At 38.3% G+C, this 27505-nt stretch overlaps 1 protein-coding gene across 1 annotated transcript in view; it reads right to left on the bottom strand.

Annotated features, from left to right (window-relative positions):
* Nucleotides 1-27505, bottom strand: part of LOC124555992 (protein PRRC2A-like) — a 137210-nt gene that overhangs the window by 76908 nt on the left and 32797 nt on the right. Inside the window, exons 5-7 of the mRNA XM_047130036.1 lie at nucleotides 7571-7778; nucleotides 7346-7480; nucleotides 1149-1309 (exon numbers count right to left, since the gene is read on the bottom strand). Of these exons, the coding sequence (XP_046985992.1) occupies nucleotides 1149-1309; nucleotides 7346-7480; nucleotides 7571-7778 (504 nt within the window). The remainder of the gene's footprint in view (nucleotides 1-1148; nucleotides 1310-7345; nucleotides 7481-7570; nucleotides 7779-27505) is intronic.

Below are 27505 nucleotides of genomic sequence, written 5' to 3'. Positions count from 1 at the left end.
GCCATCATATAAAAGCAGTCTTTTAAATTCAATTTTTGGCAATGAGGCACACTGCCTTCTTCATTTCCATCTTCTATCAAAAGCTTCCTCAACAGATGTCTTCTATAAAGTTGCTTCATAATTTCTATAACTGATTGGTCCACTGGCTGCAGCAAATGCTGTCACATTTGGTAGCATGAAGACTGTTTTGAAACCTCCGTTTTCTTTACCTGGAAGGCTTTCTGATGGGAGGGTGGGTGCATTGTCCAGAATTACCACCACCATAATTGTCTTCTTGTATTTTTGTATTTTTTTACTTCAAGTCTCAAAATTGAATCTTACCACTCACAAAACAAAGTAGCAGTCATTCAGGACTTTTGCTGATTTTTGTAAATTATGCAATTTTTTTTTAACATTTTTTGAAGGCCCAAAGTTTTTTTCGAGTTTCCTGTCAACAGAAGAGGCATTTTGTGGGTTCCTGTAGAGTTAGTACAGTAACAAAATTTTCTGCAAATTTTGGTCTCCTGATAGTTTTTCACCACTTAAATCCAACTCATGAATACCATGTCTTGGCTTGAAATTCTGTAGCCAGCTATTACTCACTTTAAATGAAGACAAACTGTCAACTTTCTCAGTTAAACGTTTTGCTTTTTCACACACAATCGGCCCTGGAGAGGATTTCCCAATGCTCGCTGCCACAAAAACCGCTTGTATATGGGCTATTCCCCCTAGTTTTCTTCTGTTTCCATCACTTTTCTTGTCAAACTCCCATCTTCATTCTCAAGGGCAAACACACAGTTTAAAATGAAGGACTTTTAATGTCTGACACTGCTGACATCCTCAAACTTAAAATCTTAGTTAACTGCCTACCACTAATGTCTGCCTATTTGTTCAAGGACTTATTTTGTCTGATAACGATAAGACAATGTGTTTCCCATTAGAAGATATATGTCGCACAGTAAATTAAAACACATGCACAAAACAAAAGACAGGGAAGACAGAATGTATAGCAAGAAATCGGTGTATAAGTTACAGTCACAATAGGCACCACACAAACAACAATGCATATACTTCAATGTGGGTACTGTACCAATTGTTCACTGGAAGAAATTGATAATCTGAACAAAAGAAATTTGCTCCAACAGAGTTAGCCTGAAGATGAAACTCACAAAAGATGGGTTCAGAGGTCTGAAGGTTGCCATGTGCAGTGGCATGACACCACCTCCAGCAGGTGTGCTTCCTCCTGAGCCTCCAGGGCCTCCCGGGGCCAAGCCCCCACCCAGGGCAGCACAGGGGCCCAAGCTGCTCCTTGGCATCCCATCCTCCATCCCTGCAAGAGAATCGCATAAGTATGTACACTTGAAACATGAGAAAACCAGGTACAGATTTTGGATTTTTTTGGAACACAGTATGACAGAGAAAAAATTCAAGCATTCTGCTGATGACCCAGGCTGGTTCAACCTTGCTATTCTTTACTTCAACCATTGCTCCAATTACAGTTCAACATTGCCTCGTATCAACTGAACCAATTCCTGCACCTCTGTTCAGTATGTTCTGCATTAGACAGTTTTTCTAGTTGACTCAAAACTGTGTATCTTCATTCCTTACCTGATCAATCCATCTCATCTTCCAGTCTTCTGTGTCATCACATTTCAAAAGACCTCTATTTTATTTCTGTCTTTTTCATTGCTCATATTTCGCACCTACACAGTGTTATGTTCCAGATAATGCTTTCCGGGAAACTTTTTCTGTCTTGAAGGCCTATTTTGGGGTATTACTAGTTGTTCTTTTTATAGAAACTCTTTGTTGCCTTATGCATTTCTTGCTAAACATCTCTCCTACATCTTCCATCTATTCTATTGCCCAGATAGCGAAGTTCCAGTGTGAGGCAAAAATGTAGTTTATAAAGTGACATAGCACAGATAAACATGCTGTTAAGTGTCTCTGTTATCATCAGATGGGTTCTGGGAATCTCATGTTGTAGTCCTAAAGCACATGCAAAATTTTTGTGCACATAAAATCCTGTTTCAGGTGTGAAATTAGTTTTGTACTATTTCAAATCACGTAAGTAAACTCTCAAAATTTTACTGACCCATAAAGTCCTTCTCATATGAGTGAAACCCACTAAAAAAGGTGGATATGCTCCTGTTTAATTTGTAAGACTGACTGAGAAGTGGGGTACCAGCTACCTCATTCTACCTTCCTCAGTACCTTCACAAATTTTCCCAAAGATTTGGGCTTATGAACATGTTCACGCTTTTTTATGCTCAGAGTGAAGGAGACATTGCTAGTGGGGAGGGATAAAGAGAAGGAGAAAGTGGAAGTGGGTGAGAGCCAGTGATAATGAGAGACAGAGTCTGTGACAATGATAATAGTAGAGAGAGAGAGAGAGAGAGAGAGAGAGAGAGAGAGAGAGAGAGAGAGAGAGAGAGGGAGAGAGAGAGAGAGGGAGAGAGAGAGATAGTGGGAAGGAAAAATGAGATGACAGCAGTAAGAGACAGGGACAGTGAGAGGCGACAGTATTAATAGGACAGAACGAAGGAGATTGACACTGTGAGACAGGAGACAGTGACAGTGAGACAACAAGAGATAATAACAATGAGTTGAGCTGAATGAGCGAGAATGGGCAATTCTATGGACATGAGCAACTTACAGTGATGGACTAGAGGGTGTGAGCGAGTTACAGATAGGTGAGCTGCACATTAAAAAGAATGAGTATGTTCACACACCAAAATTTTTCAGAAAATATAAAATGAGCTGAGGAAGGTACAATGAGGTAGTTGGTATGCCACTTTTCAGTCAGAGTCTCTTAAACAGGAGCATTTTTCCACTGGTACTTTCCTAACTCACTTTCTCCAAGTTTTGCTGCACAATTTGTCACATGTAACATCATGTCTGAGCAATAAACCAGAGGTAACTACATATTTTAGTTGGGCTATCTGTGTGCATGAGAGACCTTTGTCTCTAGTAACAAACTGTGGAATTCCCTGAAGTAATGGCACAGTTTCTACAATCTGATCTCCACCTATAACCCAAAACCTAAACCCTATTGCCATTATTACCTCTATTCCTGAACAGAACACTGTCTTATAAGATGTGTTTCACATTTCAACTACTACTACTACTACTACTAATAATAATAATAATAATAATAATATGTACAATGTTTTGAAAACAAACTGCCTAAGAGCCTGACAACACTAGATGATGCAATAAAGAAATTAAACAACTTTTGATATGATTTTTGGTATGAATTAAAGAAGTGACTGCTGCAATCACACAAAACACTGCAGCTCACCTTTTCCTGTTCTCCCTTGTCACTTTATAAACACTGCATGGCACGGCAGAATTGAGAGAACCGAAGGGAAAACAGAATGTAGTCTGCATATCTTCAGTTCAGACATCTACAGATTTTGACCTGGATGGATAACTGCGGAGTTAAACTGAAGGTGGGTCAGCCCCTTTAGATGACAAAGCATAAAATTTCTCCCTTTTCTAATGCAGAATGGCAGTGGGTTTCAGAATTCAGAAATGCCTCATTTTATGGCATATACTACACACAGAAAATGGTGTAAAATCAGATTTATTTGCCATGCAGAAGAGTTCAATGTTCAGATTTGTCTAAGAGATCACAAATAATTGCCAGCTTTTGCTGAATCTCAAGTTTATGCAATCAACTGGCATGCTTTGACCTACTCGCAACATTTACTATGACATCTGATCATGTGATCCACACGAGATCTGCACTTGCGGAAAATTATCAACTGCAAACTATGTCCTACCTATTGGTAATAAGAATAAGTAGTAAATTACTGACTTTTCTAGCAGTTTACTGTAACTTGATAATATTAGGAACTGGTTTTCAGTTACCGAACTATTTTCTTAACGCAGAGTTTTTTGGAATTGAATCTCAGTAACATTGTTAGTTTATTGCAATTTCACCTTGCAATTTCACCAAGACTAACTGAAACATTCCGTAACACTTTCACAGCTTTCACACTGCTTCGGATTTTCCTACAGTGCTACTCATGTCTGTACACGTCCTGAACTGCAAACCCTTCCCTGCTGTGGACAAGTTACTGCCATATCTTCTTGAACAAGAAAGGTTTCGAATATTTATCATTCGAGGTATGTGCCTGTTTGCATGCTATCATTTGCAAATAAGCTCGTTTTGATATCTTGAACTGTTTATTAACTATGATGAGTGTTTTGACTAAATGATTCGTGATGCGCAGGAATGGAAATCGGCATGGCGCACACGAACATCCACGTGATATTAAAATCAAGAATTTGAGAAAGTAAGATACTGTTCTGTTCTCAATTTTCAATACAATTTCAATATCTCTTCCGCACTTCCCACACTGCAGTGTATGAGCTGAAATCAACCATTTGCAAAGTTTATAAAATGTTTTTTACCTCTGCAAAGTCTTTTAAAATTTTGTGCAATGTTTTATGTAATTTTATGCAGTGCAGTAACTATGACACATAATGGAACAAAAATGCAGAGCTATATTGAGCAAAGATATCAGACTCTAAAATGTGCAAAAACCAATTTTTTCACTAAATAATTTTCTTAAAATTGGATGTCAAGTATTTCATAGCAGCCAGAACACCATCACTCAGCATGGGGAGCAGTATAGCCATAACAAAGCCAAGCCCAGCACGGAATACAGAGAGCACTTCTGTAGCACTGAAAGTGTTAATAGTTGGTTCATTAATATGAGTTTTTATAGTATGTTTCAGTCCACAAACTTATAATTTATTTTGAATATTGTATATATTTGTGATTCCAGCTACCACTGTTTCAGTTGTTTGTTTATGACACTCCACACAGTGGTTAACAGCAAACTTACACTTTACGAGACATATACAGTTAAAAAAGATAAAATGCAGAGATTAAGTTAGTTAAGATCACATTAGGTATTTCCCATCCTTTCACATATTCACACATGCACTTGCTCAAGTGTAAAAACCTGACAACTGTTACTACAGTCTATCTGAAGACGTACTATTAAAAAACAACTACCTAATCAGAAAAGAGACACAGACATAAAACAGGGAGTTCAGAAATAGTAGTTGACGGATCACTTGGATAATAACTGAAAGACAATGTCCCTCCACATGCAGTAAAATTTTCTAGCTAACATTTTATGTAAAAGGTCACAGATAACTAAAAATCTTAAGACAATGTATCATGTTTATCCCATTGTCACATCTATCTCCTCATTGTATAATTAGTATGCCAGAAGCATTGCAACATGGTGGGTCTTCATGTCTGAGAAGAAAGACACACATCAGGGGACTGGGTCCCATTCGAAGATGTTTAAGTACATTACATGAAGTCCAGTTGGTTGGAAGGAGGTCCCTTATATTGATAGTAAATTGTTATTAACACATCAAGCCACTCTTCCTTCCATTTAATTGTTATGCACACAGATGCATAGTGCAGTGCATCACATTGAGTAGCACACATACCTCCTTGGTTGCGTTATCAGCTAACTCAATACCACAAATTCACAAACAGGGTACAATCAGAAAATAGTAGGACTGATTTTATTACAAATAATTTATTTTACGTATCAGTACAAACACTTAAGTCTTCGAAGTAGGACCCTTGGGCTATGATACACCAAGTATAACGTCCGTCTGCCAATCCATGAACACCTTCTGTTAGTCACTGGTCGCAATGCTGTTCAGAGTCTGTTACAGATGCTTGGACATCTTCGATGGGTCAAAAAACATTGTCCCTTCATGTCCAATTTCAGATGAGTGAAAAGAAAGAAGTCCAGCAGAGCCATGTCTGGGATGTAGGCGGGATGAGGCAATATGGCAACACCATACTGAGCCAGCTGGTCCCACACTAACAGCATGGTATGGCATGTCGCATTGTTGTTGTGGAGCTTCCAGGAATGGGTGAGGTTTGGTAACATGCAGCCGACTCATTTTCACAGCCCCTACAGCACTCCCACATGAAAGTGTGCATTTGCAGTTTGCCCAGGGGGTATGAACTCCTTGTGGATGACGCCACAATGATTAAAAAAAACCAGCAGCACGGTTTTTAAGGACCAGAACCATGATTTTCACCTTGGTCTTGCTCATCCAGGGCTTTTTTTTTTTTTTAACAAGGAGACTTTCTTTTGTACCACTCTGAACCTTGGCATTTTGTCTCCAGGTTGTACTGTAAACACCAGATTTCATCTCTGTTAACTACAGTATTGAGAAAATTTGGGTCTCTTTGAACACAGTTCAGAATTTCTATTGAAATTTGTATGCAATTCACTTTTTGTTCACCAGTCAAGAATCTTGGCACAAACTTCGCGCAAATTTTCCTCATCGCCAAATCGTCTGTTATGATGGTTTGAGTGGTTCATAAGAAAGGCTTAACTGCTCACATATCAGACAAATCAATAACTGATGATCAGAGTCCAGAGCACTTTTATCACATTTTTGTCGACCTTTGATGTTGAGGGTGAGCAGCTCATGGGTTATACGTAATGAGTTCTCCCCCCCCCCCCCCCCCCCTTCCAGGAACAACCTGTGCCACTAAAAATAGCAGCTCATAAAGGCTTGCTTGAACATATCGAAGGTTTCTGTGGTACTTTTTCTGAGTTCGAAACAAAACTTCATGATGTAGCGGTGCTCGAGATTCTGTTACATGGTGCATGGTGCCCAAGACGACACAACTTCACAGTGGTTCACGAAAGTGTGCCCATCCTCCACGCGCCCCCATACAACTGCGGAGGGATGCGTTCTGTTCGCGAGTATCTTCAAACTCACTGGAGAGAGACAAATTCTGAGGATGCTGTTTTGCAAAATGATGGAACAGCCAACAGCATCCCCTCACCAGTGCATATTACATTAAAATTGTGGTGGTGGTCATTTAAAACCTTCAAAAAAACTGTTCTTAAAAACATGGTCTTGAGTGAACTGTTTGTTGTACTCTAAAAGTCTGAAATTATCATGAGCTTCATCAACACCAAGGATGGTGTTTTCGCCAACTCTGCATCAGAGTGTTAATACAAGACATATCTGCATCCTTTAAATGTTACTATACTCTTATACTGAACAGTCTTTATACTCATGAGGCCTGTTCTCTAATCATAACCCAATTCTTCCCTCTTTTTGTTTAACACTGGCATCAACATATAATTCTTGCTTCCATTCAAACATGTCACAAAACATTACTAGAATGTAAATTATATTATTTATTATAGTTTGGACTTCAATGCTGAGAACACAGTGTACAAATGCTAAATGAATAATGAACATGCTGCTACAAAAACAGTAACAAAAATTCATATGTGAAGAATTTAGCTCATGTAATGAGATCCTTACAGAATTACACAACTGAAACAAAAAGTTATACCTTGGGATGGTACATGAACTAGGGGGCCCAGGACAGCAGCAGCCTGGAGAGCACCACTTGCTGCCCCGCCACTTGGGATCTGGGCTGATGGCGGGCCAGATTTCCGGCTCCCTCCTTGGATCCAGCTTCCTTCCGCTGGAGGACAGTGAAATTGAAAATGCCAACAGTTTCTATATAATCAGTTCACTCAATTATACTTCCAGAAGACAGTATGACCAAACTTACTTTGAGGTCGCAAACTGGGTCCTGGACCATACTGTGTATCGGATGCTCCTTTTGCAACTGCAGTGGGTTGACCTTCGCCACTGGACAACTTGGGAAATTCTTGTTGAAACTGAGGTGACTGATGAGCAAGAAAGCTTGGAGGATGTACATTGCTTTCTGCATTTCCTGCCATAATGCTGCTCCATGATTTGTCTGTGTGTACTATGGGCTGAAAAAAAAAATTTACAAAGTTATAAATTCACTGTAACCATGAAAACAAACCAGCCATGAAAACAAACCAACGAAATAAACCAGCCATGAAAACAAACCAACGAAATAAACCAGCCATGAAAACAAACCAACGCACGCATACACACGCGCGCGCACACACACACACACACACACACACACACACACACACACACACACACACACACACACACACAGAGAGAGAGAGAGAGAGAGAGAGAGAGAGAGAGAGAGAGAGAAAAGAGGAGGAGGGGTTTACACTCATAAATGAAAATACCATATTTACTCGAATCTAAGCCGCACTTTTTTTCCGGTTTTTGTAATCCAAAAAACCGCCTGCAGCTTAGAATCGAGTGCAAAGTAAGCGGAAGTTCTGAAATATGTTGGTAGGTGCCGCCACAACTAGCTTCTGCCGTCGAATATATGTAGCGCTACACAGGCATGCTTTGCAGGCACAAAGATAAATACTGGCGCCAAAACCTCTGCGTCAGTAAATAAATTTAAAAAAAGTTGGAAGACGAGCTTTTTTTCTCCGCCCCGAATTTCGACCACTGCATTTTCATACATTATCCAACGAAATAAATACAAATTCCGTATTGTTAATCTTCGAATGTAGCAGCTTTTCAATGTACTACGAAAATCCGACTAGCAAGACTGTCTGCGATGTTTGTCAGTACGGCCAATTCTACGTTCTGAATTTTTTCCTACCTGTGAGAAGAGATGGTTGGTAACGGGAACTTTTATGAATTGTGAATCACATGCAGTATTCTCTTCACCATAAGAATAATACGAATATAAACATTTTGCCGTGTATTCTTTAGTGTTTGCTGCTATCTCATTTAAATCCTGCCTGCCTAATAAACTACGAAACTAGAGTGAGAACAGCAAACGCGGGAGTATACACATATCATATCATGTCATGTTTATATTCGTATTATTCTTACGCCTAAGAGAGATACAGTCAGAAATGAAGCACGGAAATTGACTAGATTTATGACTCTAATTTCTGTGCAGAAAGTAATGTACTAAAGAGGCGTCTGCAAAGATTTTCAAACGGAGAAAAATTTTCGCGAAACTCTCGTTCAGAACATCATCTATCATACGCAGTTTATTATTTGGTTCTTGTTGATCATTATCAAACCAAGCAGCAGTGTAAATAACAACAAATAGCAGTCTCTTGCCATTGTTTCGCAACTGAGACAATTCCTTTCTTTTTTTTATTGTAAGCGGCGGTAGCACGCACAAAAGCAAACCATGCCGCGAGCGGCGACAGGTCGTAAACACTCATTATCAGAATGCGACAAACAATGCATGACACAGTACAGTAATGCATTTTCAGCTTAGAGTGACGTAAACACCTATAACAAAGAGAACGGCACTTATCAGATCAAAGAAAAATAAGGAATCAATTCAAACCAGACGAAGCACGTGAAAAACGAAGGGTACCCGTATAAATACGGATGGAGCGCCTGACGCATAGCAATGGCTACCTGGTAAAGCTTAACTGCTAAGCTTACGGCTCGAACCAAACTACTGCAGCTGTATCGTCATTCATTCGACCTAAATTGTGTCTCATATTACTATGGACCAACTTTGTTTCGATTTGGAGGTGCGGCCTAAAACTTTTCTCTCCCCGTGAATTTCGAGTCTCAAATTTCAGGAGCGGCTTAGATTCGGGAATTTTTTTTTTTCCTTTATTTCGAGTCTCATTTTTCAGGTGCGGCTTAGATTCGAGTAAATACGGTACCACATTTCAGTGTAAATTATTTTATTATTACTTGCTGTAACAACACTATAATCCAAGTACATACAAAACTATTGTAGATTAATCTTATTCTCAACTTCATGCCACTGCATTTCATAACACATCTTTTCTAGGTAACATTCCTTGGGCTGTAGCTAAGCTATATTTTATTTCCTTTCTCTAAGCAAAGTAGAAGAGAACTGTAGGCCAACAGAAGTTTTGAGGCAGAGGTACAGGTTCAAGTCTTAATTAGACAATGTCAAGAAAAGTTTCAATACTCTACATCTACTCCAAATCTGAAGTATGGATAGCAACTGCACCCAAAATACAAGGTACACTATTTTATCATGGAACATTTGAAAATTCTGGTTAATAAACTTTATCAGAGTTTTTGTTAGTGCAAAGATACTGAGGAGCCAATATTGTTGACTTTATGCTAGCTTCAAACTTTTTTCTTTTTTTCTTTTTCCAAGATAACAATCTACATCTACATACATACTCCACAAGCCACCGCATGATGCACAGCGGCAGGTACCTTGTAGCACTATTAGTAATTTCCTTTCCTGTTCCACTCGCAAGTAGAGTAAGGGGGAAAAAAAACTAATGTCCACACCTCCATACAAGCCTTAATTTTTCTTATCTTCATAGTCCACACACAAAATTTACATTAGTGGCAGTAGAATCAAAAAAATGGTTCAAATGGCTCTGAGCACTATGGGACTTAACTTCTGAGGTCATCAGTCCCCTAGAACTTAGAACTACTTAAACCTAACTAACCTAAGGACATCACACACACCCATGCCCGAGGCAGGATTCGAACCTGCGACCATAGCGGTCGCGCGGTTCCAGACTGTAGCGCCTAGAACCGCTCGGCCACACCAGCCAGCGCAGTAGAATCAATCTACAGTCAACTTCAAATGCCACTTCTTTATATTTTCTCAATAGTGTTCCTCAGTAAGAACTTGGCCTCCCTTCCAGAGATTTCCATTTAAGTTCCCCAAGCATCTCCATAACACTTGTTTCTTGTTTGAACCTACTGGTAACAAATACAGCAGCATGCTTCTGCACCACTTCAATGTCTTCCTTTAACCTGGCATGGTGGGAATCCCAAACACACAAGTATTACTCAAGAATGAGTCACACCAGTGTTCTATATGCAGTGTTCTTTTCTAAAAGTCTCCCAATAAACCATAGTCAGCCATTCCCCTTCCCTACTACTATCCTTATGAGCGTGTTCCACTTCATATCGCTTTCCCATGTTATGTCTAGGTATATAATCAAAGAGACTGTGTAAAGCAACACAGTACTAATACTGTATTCAAACATTATTTTTGCCCCTATACTTCTGCATTAACATACATTTTCCTATATTTAGAGTAATTCATCATACAAAATAGAAATTTTATCAAGGTGATCTTTCAGCATTCTACAGTCACTCAATGATTACACCTTCCCGGTACACCACAGTGCCCCGGTACACCACAGTGTAATCAGCAAACAACAAAACTCACCCAGTCAACCATATCATGTACCTCTATAGAGAATAAGAGCAGTCCAATCACACTCCACTGGGGCAATCCTGACAATACTGTTGTCTCTGATGAACATTCGCTGTCGATGACAACATACTGGGTTCTATTACTTAAGAAGTCTTCGACCCCCCACTCTCATCTGGGAACCTATTCCGTATGCTTCTATCTTAGTCAACAGTCTACCAGCCTGCAGTGGGGCACAGTCTCAAATGCTTTTTGAAAATCTAGAAATGTGAATCTGCCTGCTGTCATTATTAATCCATGGGTCACAGAATATCACGGGGAAAAAAACAATCAGCCGAGTTTCGCATGAGTGATGCTTTCTAAGACAGTGCTGATTTGTGGACAGAAGCTTTTCCCTGTCACAGAAATTTATTGTATTTGAACAGAGTATGGTCAAAAATTCTACAGCAAGCCTCCGTTAAGGATACAGAGCTATGATCTTGTGGGTCTATACTTTTACCTTTCTTAAATACAGAGGTCAACTGTTCTTTTTTCCAGTTGTTTGGGACTTTGCACTGGGCAAGAAATTTGAGCTAAATGCAAGCCAAGTAAGGGGCCAATGCCGTAGAGTATTCTCTGTGAAACCGAATTCAGATTCCACTCATGCCTATGCCTATTACTATGTATCCCACACAGGAGTCTGTGTGATGGTCAAATGATTCAATGTCTGTATGATTCCCCTGCATGAACGATATCTTAAATGTGAAATGGAAAACTTCCCAGCTATCCATTTGTTGGGTTCTATTGTCACACTAGACTTGTCGACAAGTGACTGGATGGAAGCCTTCAATCCAATTAGAGATTTTATGTAGGATTAGAATTTTCTCATGTTCTCAGCAAGATCTTTTGCTAAGCTACAACAATGATAGTAGCTGTATGCTTCGCATATCAAAATTTTTAGACATGCACGTGTGCGCACACACGCATGCACAAATTTCTACTAACTTTTGCCTGTCATTTGTGCATTCTTCTTTGAACCAAGAGTGCAATAGTCTCTGCTTCCTTAGCATTTTACAGAATTTGTTACTATACTGCAGTGGATCTTTTTTATCTTTAATCCACTTATTTGGCACATACTTCTCCAGAATGTTATTTACAATCCATTTAAACTTTGCCCATAATTCCCCTACATCAATAAGCAGTGGAACTAAATTATGTCTATTCATTGTCTAAGTGGGATGCTATCACCCGCTCATCTTTCTGACAGATTTATTAGCTTAAGTAACCATCATCACTATGATGACATCTTGATCACCAATCCCTGACTGTATACTGACCCCTTGATAACATGAAGTCTGTTTGTGGCTACAGGGTCTAAAATATTTGCATTGTGTCCAGATAACTTCACAGTCAGACTCAATTTCAGTCTCGATAGAGACAATATTTTTGTTGGCTGAAATAACCCCCCCCCCCCCCCTCCTACTGAGTCTAATATGCTAATCCGTCTTTTCAATATACATTCCCTGCTTTCCGAAATATTACAGAGTTTTCAATTTTGGGTTTTAGTCTGCTCTTGGCTCCTAGTATAATCTAAGCAGTTAACTTTCCTGGACACCAGTATATTTAGGAACTCTGTTAAGAACACTTCTACAATTTACTGTTAAAATTTTAACAGTCTCAAGTGTCTTTACTTCGTACACAATCTAATTTCACTCTCTGTGTGTCAACTGACAAGCATTCATCAGGCGGCCTCAAACTACTGCCTGGTGTGCATATCACAAATACTCCGCTACCCGAGTAGCTGCTTCCTCTGTGTAGTGTAGCCTTGAACTATCAAGGTGAGTCCTACAATTCTCCATGCCATAACTCTGGTCCAGAAATCTGCAGCCAAGAGCATTACAGAATCAATTTAGTCTTCGATGAAACTACACTTGGCTGCAAACCAAAGGACCCCCACTATTCTCAATACACATGCACAAGAAGCATCCAGTAAACGATATCCTGTAACAGTATGATTTTCTCATGGATCTAGCAACATTCCACTCAATATTATTCTGAGCAAACCAGATCGATGGCCCAAGGTGTCTTAGCAGCAGCAATGATGGTTTTCTATTAAGAATGATCTTGGTCACATGTGCAAGGAATCTCTAGCACTACCAAGTGTTTCCTTCTAATTTTAACTGATTCGAACGATACAAATCAGAAACTTCTGATCTCTGAATGATGGCAACTGCACTGATTTTGTAAACTCTCAATTTCTTCAATGACACTGAAACAGTCACAAATATTGCACCAGTAGCTGTCGCATTTCCTCAATGTTCTGTTGTTACACTTGTTGACAGTTGATCTGAATATGATTTATATCTAGCAGTTTTCTTTGCATTTCAAAACAAAGTTTTCTCATTTTTGGCCCAAAACTTGTGTTTGACATACTGTCTGATAATTCTTCAGTATTTTTGAAATTTTTAGCAGAACTGTGTTCAAAAGTTCTTCCATAACAATGAAACATGAATCTTCACTTTTATTACATTCAAAAGGTCACAGCAAACTTACTTACTTCGGCACAGTGCACCCATGCTACCTGGTGCTTTCGTGTATTTTAACATTTACTGCCCTGTGTCCATCAAACTTTACTAAACACACCTTTATAATCACCTGATTTTTGGTTGCACAATAGAAAGATCTTATCACTTCACTCAAATATCACTGTTCCACAACCAGCTGCAGTGAATTGATTACCTTGCTCTGACTTAATTTCTACTTTGGAAGATTTAATCTCACTGATTAAACAAAAATATTATCATAATCCAAAACATAAGTAGTTCACACTACTGACTGATGATGTCAAATCTGTTGCTAGCTCATGGTACTCTTAAGTGCAAGCAACATAAATTGTCTTATACAATCTCTCAAAGTTGTAACTGCATTAAGGTTAGCGTTGAAGAAATTCTGTTTGCCCTGTTAAATTCCTCATGCTCACCAGAACTGTAACAATAATAACATAAAGCCACAGCAAAGCGAAGTAAGGAGAAACAGTCCGAAAGTTCGAGCCAATCTTTCTTATCAACTTTAATGGCATTAGTAAATACACGTGTTTGTGTATTTTGCTTCCTTCCCAGGACCTCTCGTGGGTTTCGATCAACATGAAAGAGGAGTCTGTGATGGACCTCAAGCTGAGGGCAGATATCCACACACCCCTACAGTAAATGGTCAGAAATGATCTCGGTGACATATTTTCAATGTTGACTACTGTGACGTGACTCTGTGATTTACAGGAATACTGTGGTACTTCATGAAGTTGAATTTATTAATGGTGAGACTGGTTAAAGTTGGCAATTCAAACATTGTCAGAATTGATCAAAGTGGCTAATCTGAACAAGAGTCATTGTTGGAACTGTCAAAGGACAAAGGAAGACTATGCTTTTCATTTTATGAATTACAACACACAAAAGTAAAACAGCACACTATCTCATCATATTACTAATAATAGTTAGCCATTGTTCCCTACTGCAGGAGACCGTGAAAGGGCTTCATGATCGGCACAGGGTAAGAATCAGTTTTCTATCTGTAACACTGATATAACCCTTACTTGACATGTCCAATAACCACATTTCTGTATGTAGATTAAGGTAGGATGGGGTTACTGTCGCTGCTTTTGCTTTCGTTGTTATATACTTAGTACGTCATCTATGCCTACAACCATTATGACAATAGTTTTCAGTGTTTTTTTAAGCCTGATGTTTGTCATTAATACGGTGTGTCTAACATACCACCCCCAGACTATTTGACATCAGTCACTTAAAATCATACACTGTGATTGCAAATTGTGTTCGTAATTTTTTCTATTTTGGAATATATTTTTAATTTGGATTTTTACGTTTTTATACTTTGGACCCACCATATTGTGTTAGATTCTCTCTCTCTCTCTCTCTCTCTCTCTCTCTCTCTCTCTCTCTCTCTCTCTCTCTCCCCCCCCCCCCCCCGCCCCCCCTCCCCCGGCCTCTCCCACCACCCACCCTCCCTCCCTCCTTGCTAATTCTGCTAGTAAGTATCTCTCAGTGAGGATAAGACACTGAGGTGCACATATACTCCCTGGTTTTATGACAGTTGTTATAAAGAATTTTGGTATTTATGTAAAAGCGCTTTTTACTGTAAACGTTTCACATGGTTTGGAAAATCAGGCTCGTGGCTTCTACTCGGGTTTCGAGTGCTCTGAGCTGGCATCTGCACGGTACTGATATCGTGTGAATGTTTCTGAAACGGTTTCAACATTTTCGAAGGACTACACTCACTCGTTTAAAAATGCAGGACTGATGTGTGGTACACCAGTTTTCACATTGCTTGTTTTGCTTGCAGCAATTTTTCCAATATAGATTTCTAAGTTTTTGACTGATACCGAGACAGAGAAACTTTTGAATGACCTATTTGAAGCTCTGGATCTTAAGGGGGCTTCTGAGACAAAGACTCAGAACAAAATTATTTAAATATTAAATTATATTTGCACTGAGTTTAGAAATGTGTTTCTTATCATCACATTGTTTCCAACCAAGTTCACAACATGTTTGCAACTATGTTCATTGTTTGCGTCCCTTCCACACTAGCGACAGACATTCCTATATTTTTATTTGCATCATCTGCAACACTGAAGCTAGCAGAAAACATTTCATGTTGTGTACTCACAATTTGTACTACACTATGTCCAGCAAAGAGGCTGAATTAACGATAAGTAGTACTGCGTATGTAATACTCGGAAATATAAACAGACTAAGACATAGTGGTCACGTTGGATAAGAAATGTATTATGATAGGTTGTATGAGCTGAATGTGGAAGACATACCTGCTGTTTTTAACTACATTATGTCATATCGACTTAATATTCTGACACACTGTTTAAAAGGAAGAGAGAAACCAAAAAGCATTTTCTGTTAAATAGGGACCTGTTTTTCTGTCTTCAGTTTTTGAAATAGGAGATTCCTTTCAAACCCTGGTAAATGGAAATGTCAAGTGACTAGGGCCTCCCATCAGGTAGACTGTTCGCCAGGTGCAAGTCTTTCGATTTGACGCCACTTCGGCGACTTGCACGTCGATGGGTATGAAATGATGATGATGATGATGATGATGATGATGATGATGATGATTAGCACAACACAACACGCAGTCCCTGAGTGAAGAAAATCTTCGACCCAGCCGGGAATCGAACCCGGGCCCTCAGGATTGACATTCTGTCGCGTTGACCACTCAGCTACCGGGGGCGGACTTCAAACCCTGGTGTGTGTGTGTGTGTGTGTGTGTGTGTGTGTGTGTGTGTGTGTGTGTGTGTGTGTTTTTCAAGGCCAGCTATATCTCAAATATTTCCTGCATTTTGTGAAGGATTATGCAAAGGTAATTCAATTATTAAATGACATTGAAGTATGTTTTATAGTACTCTAACACTAACACATTAATACATAAAATCAAGTAATTTTTATTACCACCACCTGCCACCTCACCTCTTCTACAGTAATGTCGCAAAATCTATTCCTCTGTCATATACTCTTTCACTCAAGACTTTTTGCTCTCACATACTTCAGTTCCATCTCAAAAAGAGAACCTGATATAATTTTTACAGTGTTAGCAGAGACCTCAGTTTTTTGTGTGTGTCACTGGTGCTCGTGTTAAGCATGCCAGTTTTCTTGATGGAGTCCTGTTTTAACTTGGAATTGTTATAGTTTGTAATTCACACATTTGACTGGCACTCCTCTGCCTCAGAGTCTTAAGATCAAATGTCTACTGTCTTGACACAGCAACATATATTTTAAAATATCACTCTCCACGAGACAACACATTTATTTCATCCATTCTGGTTTGAGAACACCCCAGCTGCGTAAAATACAACACAATTACTACAGTCTGATACATGAAGTCAGTCTTAACACAAACAAATACTAGCACTGTACAGCGACATTTAGCAGCAGCAGACCTAAAACAATGTTTCCTTTAATCTCTACAGACAACCACAAACAGCCATTTTCATGTTTGCAAGATATTGCAACAACTGGCAATCTAGCAGTCACTAAAAACAATTTTGTGGGCATTGTTACAAAACATGTTTCAACCTCAGTGTAAACACGGCATTATCCTTCCATTGTTTTACATTATTTTGCTTGTGAAATGTGCTGAGTCAAATTTCTACTGTGTTTACAGACAAAACTCAATCTCCATTAGTGGATAATTTACAATAACTGACCCCAAGTATCTGGGTATATGTTAGTGGACATAAATATATAGTGTGTCCAATCTTCCTGTTTATGACAGCTTGACCTCTGCTTCAAACTTTTCAGTTAGGTGTATGAAGGTCTGAAGGAATGGCAGCCCAATCTTCCTTGAGAGCTGAAACTATAGAAGGTAGTGATAATGGACATTGGGGTCAAGAGTGAAGTTGAAGTTCTAATTCATCACAAAGGTGCTCTATTGGGTTCGGGTTGCGACTCTGGGCATCAAGTCCACTTTAGGAATTTTACTGTCAACGAAATACTAGCTTAGAGACCCTGTTTTATGACAGATTGCACTTACAGTGATAGAAACACTTGTCTACAAACTGTTCCTTTACAGGAAGCAGTACACAATGCTGTAAAATTTGTTCATATACTTCCATATTTAGTCTTTTCTTAAGCATAATAAGGGAACTACACACCCTCTCCATACTTCACTGTTCATACTACATATGATGGCACAAATCATTCCCCAGGCATTCACCAAATGCAAACACTTCAATCAGGCTGCCTCAGGGCATAGCCCGATTCATCACCCCAAATCACTCATTTCCAGTCTTCCACTCTCCATTGGCATTGTTCTTTCCAGCACCTCACGAATTCTGTAGCACTGACTACAGACATGTCGTTTCTGAGGAGTTGCTTGACCATTGTCTGTGTGTAGGTGTTTTAAAAAGAATGAGGTACAGTGTACTAGCTGGTCCGCTGGTAGCACTTTGGAGTTTAATAAGTGATGCCTTCCACTGATTTCATGTGATTTTGTAACGACCCTCCGTAAGACTCGACGGTTGTGACCAGAAGTACATGAAGTTCTCAGTTTAGCTGTGGTAATTCCACTTCACAATTACATTACCAATGATTGACATAGGCAGCTTTAGAAGTTTTGCAATGTTCCTGATGGATTTGTTATTTAGGTAACATACAATCACTAGTCCATGTTCAAAGTCATTGATCTATCCTGTCCACACCATTCAATTGTTATTGCTTCTCTACTGACAACACAACACTCCCAGAATCCTTTTATACTGTTGGGTCCACCTCTCTACACATCGAGAGGTCACTTCTGCATTACACAGGTGTGTCTGGATACTTTTTGATCAGCTATTGTACTTCCTAATAATCAAGCTAGTAATTCAAATATACTGCCCTCTGAAAAGCTACCATGTTAGGGACAATGTTGTACTATTTCAGAATCTTCAGATGCTGAATTAGAATGGAGAACAAAACAGAAGCAAACATCACTACCTGACAAAGTAGTAAGTGGGTGTGTGGCAGGAATGGGTGATATGAATGGTCATTTTGTATTTTGTATAGATAACAATAATAATTTATGTAGACTTGTTTTCAATGAGAATTATTGAAATATAAATTCTATGTGCTAAATTTGTTGTAAACGTGTTTTGTAATGTAACTACATTAAATAAAACATTTCCTTTGTCCACAATATGTTTCATCTTTGTGTGTAAGTTCATGAGAGTGAATGGTGAGTACTTTCAGAGATGCTAAAAATGCTCGAGATTTTGTGACATGCAACCTGCGAAGGACCTAGGACTCAAAGTGTTAAAACTATTCACACATTTTTCTATATCTTGTGTTTAGTTGGGTTGTGTTGTCCTTGACATTTGGCATTATTTACTATTATTCAAAATATATGTGCAAGCCACTTATTTCAGTACATTAATTTGACCTGTTGCCATTTCAAAATCTTCTGTTCGTTGTTATTGTTTTATCACCTGTAAAACCTAAATAGTCAATATTGACACATCTTTTTGTCCCGAACCTTAAGCGTTTAAACAGGATCCAAGGTTTTAATTATACGCACATCCTTTGTTTCACTCCCCCTCCCCTCCTAATGCAGTTCAATGAGACTGACGAGAGTTGTTCACCCTGCCACTTCCTGTTTTGATTTCATAGGGTTCAGAAAAACATCTTTGGAATTTTATTTCTGACATGGTAATTATTTGTCATGGTTTCTCTTATAAACCTTACTAATTTTTCTATTAACTCTCATTTCTGTCAGTACATCAACTAATAAATCAGTCGTCTTAGTCTTATGCTTTTTCCAAATCTACAAAGTAGATACATACTGTCCTAGATCTCAGGACATAGTATCTTACTAATATTTTTCAGTTTCATATTTGCTCTACTATCAACCAAACTTTTCAGTGTCTGATGATACTCTCCCAGTTTATGTTAATCTTATTGTCGTAGTAATTTTAAGGTGAATAATATGAGGATCTTGTGAGTTACTAGGAGTAATCAGGTACTACAATAATTATTCACCTCTGTAAAATTTACTTTCCTATACAGAGAATGAATCATGGTTAATATTGTGTCAACTTTTAGTTCTTTTTACCATATGTTTACTATGACATTATGTAAAACATCTACTACTTCTTTAGGTGCAAGATTCTATAATTTTGTTATTATGGAACATTCTCCAGCAGTTTTTTAATCTTTTAATCATATTGCAATGTGCGGGAGGAGATTACCCAGTTGGATCTTTTGATTTATTATTTCTAATTGGTTTTTCCAAAGTGTGCAGTTTCTTGAAGTATTTGACAAGGACCTCACGGTCTTCCAATTGGTGGCTGCTGCAAACTTGGAAAATGATTTGGACAAGATATCTGTATGGCAAGATAAATGGCAACTGACTCTAAATAAAATGTTGTGGGAAAGGCAAACAAAACACTGTTTTATTGTGAAAACACTCAGAAAATGCAACATGTTTACTAAAGAGAGAACCCACACTACACTTGTCCGTCCTCTGCTGGACTACTGCAGTGCAGTATGGGATCCTTATCCGACTGGATTGACGGATGACAACAAAAAAGTTGAGAGAAAGTCAGCTCATTTTGTATTATCATGAAACAGGAGGGGGATAGGGGGAGAATATCATACAGGATAAGCAGAAGGAAACAGTCAGCACACTAGGGACAGATTATTGCTAAAGTTACAATGTGTGCTAATAACTTATAATATGCTACAGAAATGATTTATATTTGTACAGTGTGTTCAGAAATTTCAGTTACAAAGTTCTAGAACCTGTAGAGCGGAGTGAGTACATAACATTTTTAATAGAAACACACATCCATAAACATACAGTTTGCGCCCTACAACAGTTTCAATTCAGATGTGTAACCCATCCATGTCTGCTGAGAGAAAGAGGAAAGTCTCAGGGTTGCTTGTCCTGGTATGTAGTAGGGTGGACAGAGTAACATTTACAACAGCAGATGGTCACCTGATGTCACAATGTCTGCCTTGCTGCAAGACCCATTGAACACCTGTGTGTCTCCAATACAGTAAAAGTTTGGTACATGTTTTCGGAATGTACACACACACTCCTTGTGCCTGGTGAAGCTCGAGGTAATGGAAGAACCACTAGTCGGCTGTATCACCAATGCTTTCCACAATGTGGCATGCCATTGCATAAATTCTTTGCCCAGTTTACACAGTGGCACTGAGAAACGGGTATCTTCACCGTAAGGAGAGTGGACTGTGGTGCTCTAAGGCTATGCCGCATGCCAAAATTTAAAGATGATGTACTGCATCACACTGAAGAGAACCTGTCAACAAGTACTCAAACAGATGCAAGTACAATGGGTGTTAGCGATAGTATCGTCTTTAGATGCCCATTTCTCTCACAAAATAAGAATGAAAATAGCTAAGTTTAGAAGCAGAAATATAGAACAAAATTTTATTACATTTATAATACAAATTTTGCAAAATGCTTAAAATATTAATTAGATAATTCTGAATCACTTTCATTCTTTTCCTTGTTGTTCAGTTCTTTGTACAGACCATCATCCCCTGTACAATGTAGTGCATTTGATATCTAACATTTTTTAAATGCTGGTTGCACAGTCTGATCTGGAACATATTTCCATGCATTATCAATCTGTTGGCACATTTGCAACAAACTTGCACATTTTACACGCCCTATTGATGTCAACTATCTGTCATCTTTTGCAAGCCAATCCCTGAACATGTGTTTAATGTTGGCCGTAAATGGTTTATTCAGACACTAGGTGGCTGCAGAATTGATGTCATCACGTTTGCAATTGCTGCCAAGAATGTTACGCTTTCAAATAATTTTTGTTTTACTGTAGGTGTAGTATGACTTGCATATGCATTTGAGCCAGGATGATGATCCCACGCAACCCTAATCCATTCCAGCACCATGTCCACCAAAAACAACCCACTTTCATTTGCTTGTACAATTAAAATTTTTGCAAACATTTCCAATTTCAGTAAAATGCTTTGCTTTGAAACTATGAATGAAGGTAATTTATGTTCATCTGCTGTGCAAGCAAGAATGACAGACATCCACTGTTTTTCACCCACTGATGTAAGAATAATTACATCTTTCTCTCTTCTGGCATCAACTGTATAATTTGAAGGCATGTCAAAATATACAGAAGTTTGGTCAGCATCTGGCCAAAAAGGTATTGGTTTTCAATGTGTTACCTGACTGCAAAGTGCTGAAATTCCCCACGTGTTTCCTTATGTTTTTTTTTGGCAGGTTCTACACAACTCAAGTTCGTTTACAAAGTGAAAACCCTCAGCCCTTCATAAGAAAACCTATCCAGTTGCAGCTAACTTTAAAATTTTCAATTTTTTGCACTCTAGCTAGGTCATGTGACTTAATTTTTAAAATTTCAGCATTCACAGGCTGGCATTTCTCACGCTGGTCCTTAAACTCATTTAAAATTACTTCAACATATATGACACAGTATGGATCACTAAAGGCTTTCCTGCAACTGGAACATTAAAATAATTTGTCTGACTTGCTTTCATCAATCCGCTATCACAGACTTGTAGCATGATTACAACTTTTTTCCACAAAAGAAGTAACTTCCTTCAGGCATTACCATGAAGACTCTTCATGATGGTTCATTAACACCAAAACTTCACAATATTTGACAAAACAATGTGAGGAATCAGAATGAGCCACAGCTTTCCAACTCATGCAAGAATCCCAATGCCTCACATATTGTTAGTATTTATGTAAAGAAATTTATTTTTGTTGCTATGGATATCTGAAATGCTGCTACATTCAAAGATGAGATATACTGAATTTTTATTTCCTTCATTGAATGATACATTAAAATTCAATGGCCAAAACTTGGGGGGGAAAACAGTAGATCATCATCTACTTTTTGTTGTATTTTTATTAGTTCAGAAGTTTGGTGCCAGTATTTATCTTTGAGCCTGCAAGTCATGCCCGTGTAGCATTGCTTATATTTGATGGCAAAAATTTAGTTGTGACAGCTCGTAGTGCCAGTTTTCAGAACTTCCATTTGCTTTGCACTCTATTCTAAGCCACAGACAGGTTTTTGGATCCTGAAAACTGGAAAAAAAGAGTGGAAAAGAACGGCTTATATTTGAGTCTACACAGTACTTTCAAGTTTAGAAGCTCTAATACTTAAGAGCACAGTGTCCTTACACCGTAAGGGTGTGCACACCTAGATGTTCCCTACAACGTACATATCCCAAGCACCTGCTGCCTGAAAGTCATTTATAATGTTACTTATACCACTTTGTTTCATAGTGTAGAACCAGTTCCTTGATCTGATGCCAGTAAGTCCAGGATCAAAGACACAAAATACACATAACAAGGATTCATACTTCCCAAACATAAGTACAACTGATGATGGAGATTCCTTTGAAAAACAAAGAATGCCTCCTGGGAGTTAAGTGGAAGTGCTGTTTATTGTCTTTCACAAAACATAAATCTACTAGCACCACAACCCCAATGAGGCCCAAGGAAAGAATAGCAGCAGAAATTTAAACCAAACATTATTTATTACAGTAAGAAAAGACTGGTACTGACAGCTGGTTAATTCTACAATTATCACTCATTTGCCCAAAAAAAAAGATTGATGGAAGAAGTGAATTTTTTTCCATTTATTTATTATTTCAGTAGTTATCTTTGACAACGGAATGACTAAGAGGAAAGTATCTCTGGGAAACTATAAAGAGAAGAAACTGGCTGTAAAGGGAGCGGATATTTTTCAACAACGGGAGAACTTCTGCATATTTTCCTGAGAAATTTCCACCTACTGAAAACTAGGTCAAAATAAGTCCCCACTGTTAAGATTGTTCACAAAAAAAAAAGACTGGAATGTGCATCAGGAAGGAGATTAGATGATGGTGCAAGGACTACAACACTTACTGGCCTTTGCATTTTATAGTGCTTCTATAGTTTACAACATCAAAATTAATTATACTATCACCATAGCAAATGTTCTGATTCTCAGGTATCTCTTTTTAAATACCAAAAGTGCTTATATTCCTGTAATGCACTTACATTTCCCCTTATAATGGTGCAACAACCATTTCAGTACTTTTTTATGTACCTCTAAAGCTCAACATCCAATTTATATGCAACTACATAGAAATCAAATTCAAAATACTGTATATAGAACATGGACAAACTATTCATTGTCAACAAAAGTGGTATTATGTCGCTCCAATTTCAGTTTCTCACTAGCTATAGAAGTTTGTGATCTCTTATCGAGATAACTGCCCAGTTATTACCTTATATACTTTGACTGTGTGCTGACCTTTTAAAAGCTGATGTACACACACTTTTTTGTGTATAAGCTATCTTAATCTGTACTATAACACAACTGATGGAAGTTAACAACATTGTTTGCAAACATTTTGGCAATTGCTATTCTTCAAAAATGAAGTGTGTATCAAAAACTATGTTGCTGTTGTGATATTCAGTCTAGAGACTGGTTTGATGCAGATCTACATGCTACTCCATCCTGAGAAAGCTTCATCTTTAAGTACCTACTGCAACCTACATCCTTCTGAACAATAATTTTGTGGGATCTGCATTTTAGATTCTGTAAGTAACAGTGGTTTAGCACTATAAAGAATAAATGTTCACCAGTATCTATACAGTTTCATCACTAAAAACATGGTTAGAAGAGCACCCAGTAACTGTGTCAAGGCTACATGAAGGAGACATTAGATGAAGTTGTTTAAGAGATCACTGAACAAATAGATTGTTTATATCAATACATTGTCAGTAACTGCATGAAGCACTGACTCCACAGCTGTTAACAGTTATCATACGAAAAGCAATGGATACTTATGTTCTGTATTTGTTTTGCCATGCATGTAGCAGCAATGCATGTATGACTCAGTATTGCTGTTCAGCAATGACAAATGTTGTCATAGCGATGCTTACAGTGATTGGGTTCCATATTACGAACTTTCATGCTTTCTATCCTTGAGAAGAAAAAGATTAAAACAGAATTCAATCTGCTAACATGACTATTGATAAAATCAATAACAATGCAGAAACTCACAAAGAAAGATGAAGGAGATCCAACTGATCACGAAGTATATTATCAGTCTGAAATACTTTGAGATTCATATGTAGAATAAATATTTGTTCATAGACTTGTCCAGCAACATGAATTTTGTTTGTTCTGAATACATACCTCCTCTAACCAAACTCTTCAATATACTCTTTCCTATTTTGCCACAAATATAAAGCAGTACATAACAGTATTTATATGGAATGTATTTTCACAACTTGACAGATAAATAAGATATATGAAAAATATACCTGAATATTCTACAGCAGCTATTGCTACTTATCATAATCATAAATGTCAATTCAAACACAAAATCTCTGAAACACTGTTAAACACTACACAGTTTTGCACAAAAATGCTCCCCCCTTTTTTTTTTTTAAATCACAAATCTTTAACAATGACTCTTCTTCCTTATATATATTCTTCCAATTTATAATCATTTCATGTATACTATTTTACTACACCTCAGTTTATAATCTTCCTGCTCTCATCTCTCCTTCACATAATATATTTTGGGTATTTTAAAAGTCTGGTTTTTGCATGTCCATAAATTCACTAAAATCTCCTTTTCAATCCAAAATTTTAAGTGAGTACAATGACACCTCACTCAATAATCTAACAAAAGTGAACCACACGAAACTGTTACTTCTATTCACAACCATTTTTATTGTAACAACACTTGAAAAGGCAGGAATTTCATGCAACAATAAACTGTGGCATGAATGATTGCTAATGCAGGACAGAAGATAAAATTGGCAATTCAACTACTACAACAAGCAGTATTTTCATACCAAGCACAAATGATATTTCAGCATCCAAACTCAAGACAGTACAATGCTTCTGGTTAATACAGACTGCACTGTAGGGGAGAAATTGTGTATTATAATACTAAATAGACAACATCAGAAAATGCAATCAAACTAAAATCTAAGGTGATGATTGATTTGATTGTTGTACAATAGTTGTCCAGCAAAGATGGACTTTTATTCGTTAGGCCCTCTGAAATACTGATAATGTGAGCATGAAATCTCCAGCAGATATCATCTTGCTTTACCAAATGGTGTTCTAGCCATCCCCCCCCCCCCTCTTCTAGTTTAAATAACAGCTACAACTTCCGTGTCTGAATAAAGTATGAGGCAGCCAGAAGAGAGTGCTTGAAATCAAACTTTTTCCATTTTACACTGCTCATGTTGTTCTTAGTAATCTGGCACAGCTGAGGTGACTATTGTCACAGTCCTAAGGAAGGCAGTATTCAGTGTGCTCCACAAGCTCATGTCATAAATTATAGTGCCTAATGACTCAAAGGTAAAATGGCTCTGAGCACTATGGGACTTGACATCTGAGGTCATCAGCCCCTAGATGGTTGGTTGTTTTGGGGAAGGAGACCAGACAGCATGGTCATCGGTCTCATCGGATTAGGGAAGGATGGGGAAGGAAGTCGGCCGTGCCCTTTCAGAGGAACCATCCCGGCATTTGCCTGGAGTGATTTAGGGAAATCACGGAAAACCCAAATCAGGATGGCCAGACGTGGGATTGAACCGTCGTCCTCCCGAATGCGAGTCCAGTGTCTAACCACTGCACCAGCTCGCTCTGTCAGTCCCCTAGAACTTAGAACTACTTAAACCTAACCAACCTAAGGACATCACACACAGCCATGCCCGAGGCAGGATTCGAACCTGCGACCGTAGCGGTCGCGCGGTTCCAGACTGTAGCGCCTAGAACCGCTCGGCCACTCTGGACTCAAAGGTAGGCTAAATATATGTTTCCATTGGTATTGCCCTTAACACAGATCATTTTATAGGAAAAGGAATCTACATAGACCCATAATGCTTGAACCCTAGAAGCAACCACTTCTTTCTTTACATGGAAACCAGAAGACAGGCAGATTTTTGCTGCTCATTTTTAAGCTTAGGTGGCAAGTGCTTTGAAAATCATATAATCCACATGTAAGCTCTGCAAGTCATAAGCTGCACATGGCTATACAAAGCACTTTTATCACACTGAGTTGTGGAACTGCAGGTGAAACACAGGCATTAAAATCAGTGTTGGTTTCCTGAAAGAATGTCATCTTAGCATACCATCATAGTTTTCCTTTACCAGTACATCAGAGAAACCACGGCAAGCATAATCACCTTGAAGAGAAATAGAATATCCCGCAGAGATGGAATGATGTAGTGGGGGAGGGGGGGGAGGGGACCATTAATGATAGGAAATTTGTTCACTGTAAACTATATGCTTCCCTTAAAAAAATATGTCGATGAATAATGGTTATGTCACTTACAAAGGCTAACAAAGACATTCAGGTCTTTCCCAAATGTTGCACCATTCAGCTGCAACAACTGGTGAAGAGATTGAGGGAGGAAAAATTCCACCTAGCAGCTAACTAATTTGTTTTAGAGCTATACAACTCCATCTACAATATAAACAGTATTTCTTTCGTTTCACGCTGTACAACTAGTGCCTTTGCTATGATCAACAGAATACTTGAACATTATCTGTCTGGTTATCCATGCTTTACCTTTTTAGTTTTAATCTTGTATGTTCTTGAATCAAAGTGTTCTCAGTTTGAAAGAAGTGTGTACACTATTATCAATGGGAAAACCCTCAGTTAGGGTGTTATTCACAGCATGTTGGGACATTCATGAGCATTTCTGTCTTATTTATGACTGCCTGTATGATCTACTATTAACAAATATGTACACAATGGCAACTGAAAATGACAATGTAATCAAAACAGGCCATTAGAGACGAATAGAACATTTTATTCAAATAACAGTGGGACAGTGACATATTTCGATTTTTGTGGTGAATGAAATCAACTGTTTGCATTGAAAATACAGCTACAGCGCTCCAACTATTGTACCGCAATAAATTTGGTAGCTGCATTGAAAGGTTTCTTTATC

Source organism: Schistocerca americana, chromosome X, assembly GCF_021461395.2.
Source record: "Schistocerca americana isolate TAMUIC-IGC-003095 chromosome X, iqSchAmer2.1, whole genome shotgun sequence".
Lineage (NCBI taxonomy): Eukaryota > Metazoa > Arthropoda > Insecta > Orthoptera > Acrididae > Schistocerca > Schistocerca americana.
This window is presented reverse-complemented; position numbering and strand designations above follow the sequence as displayed.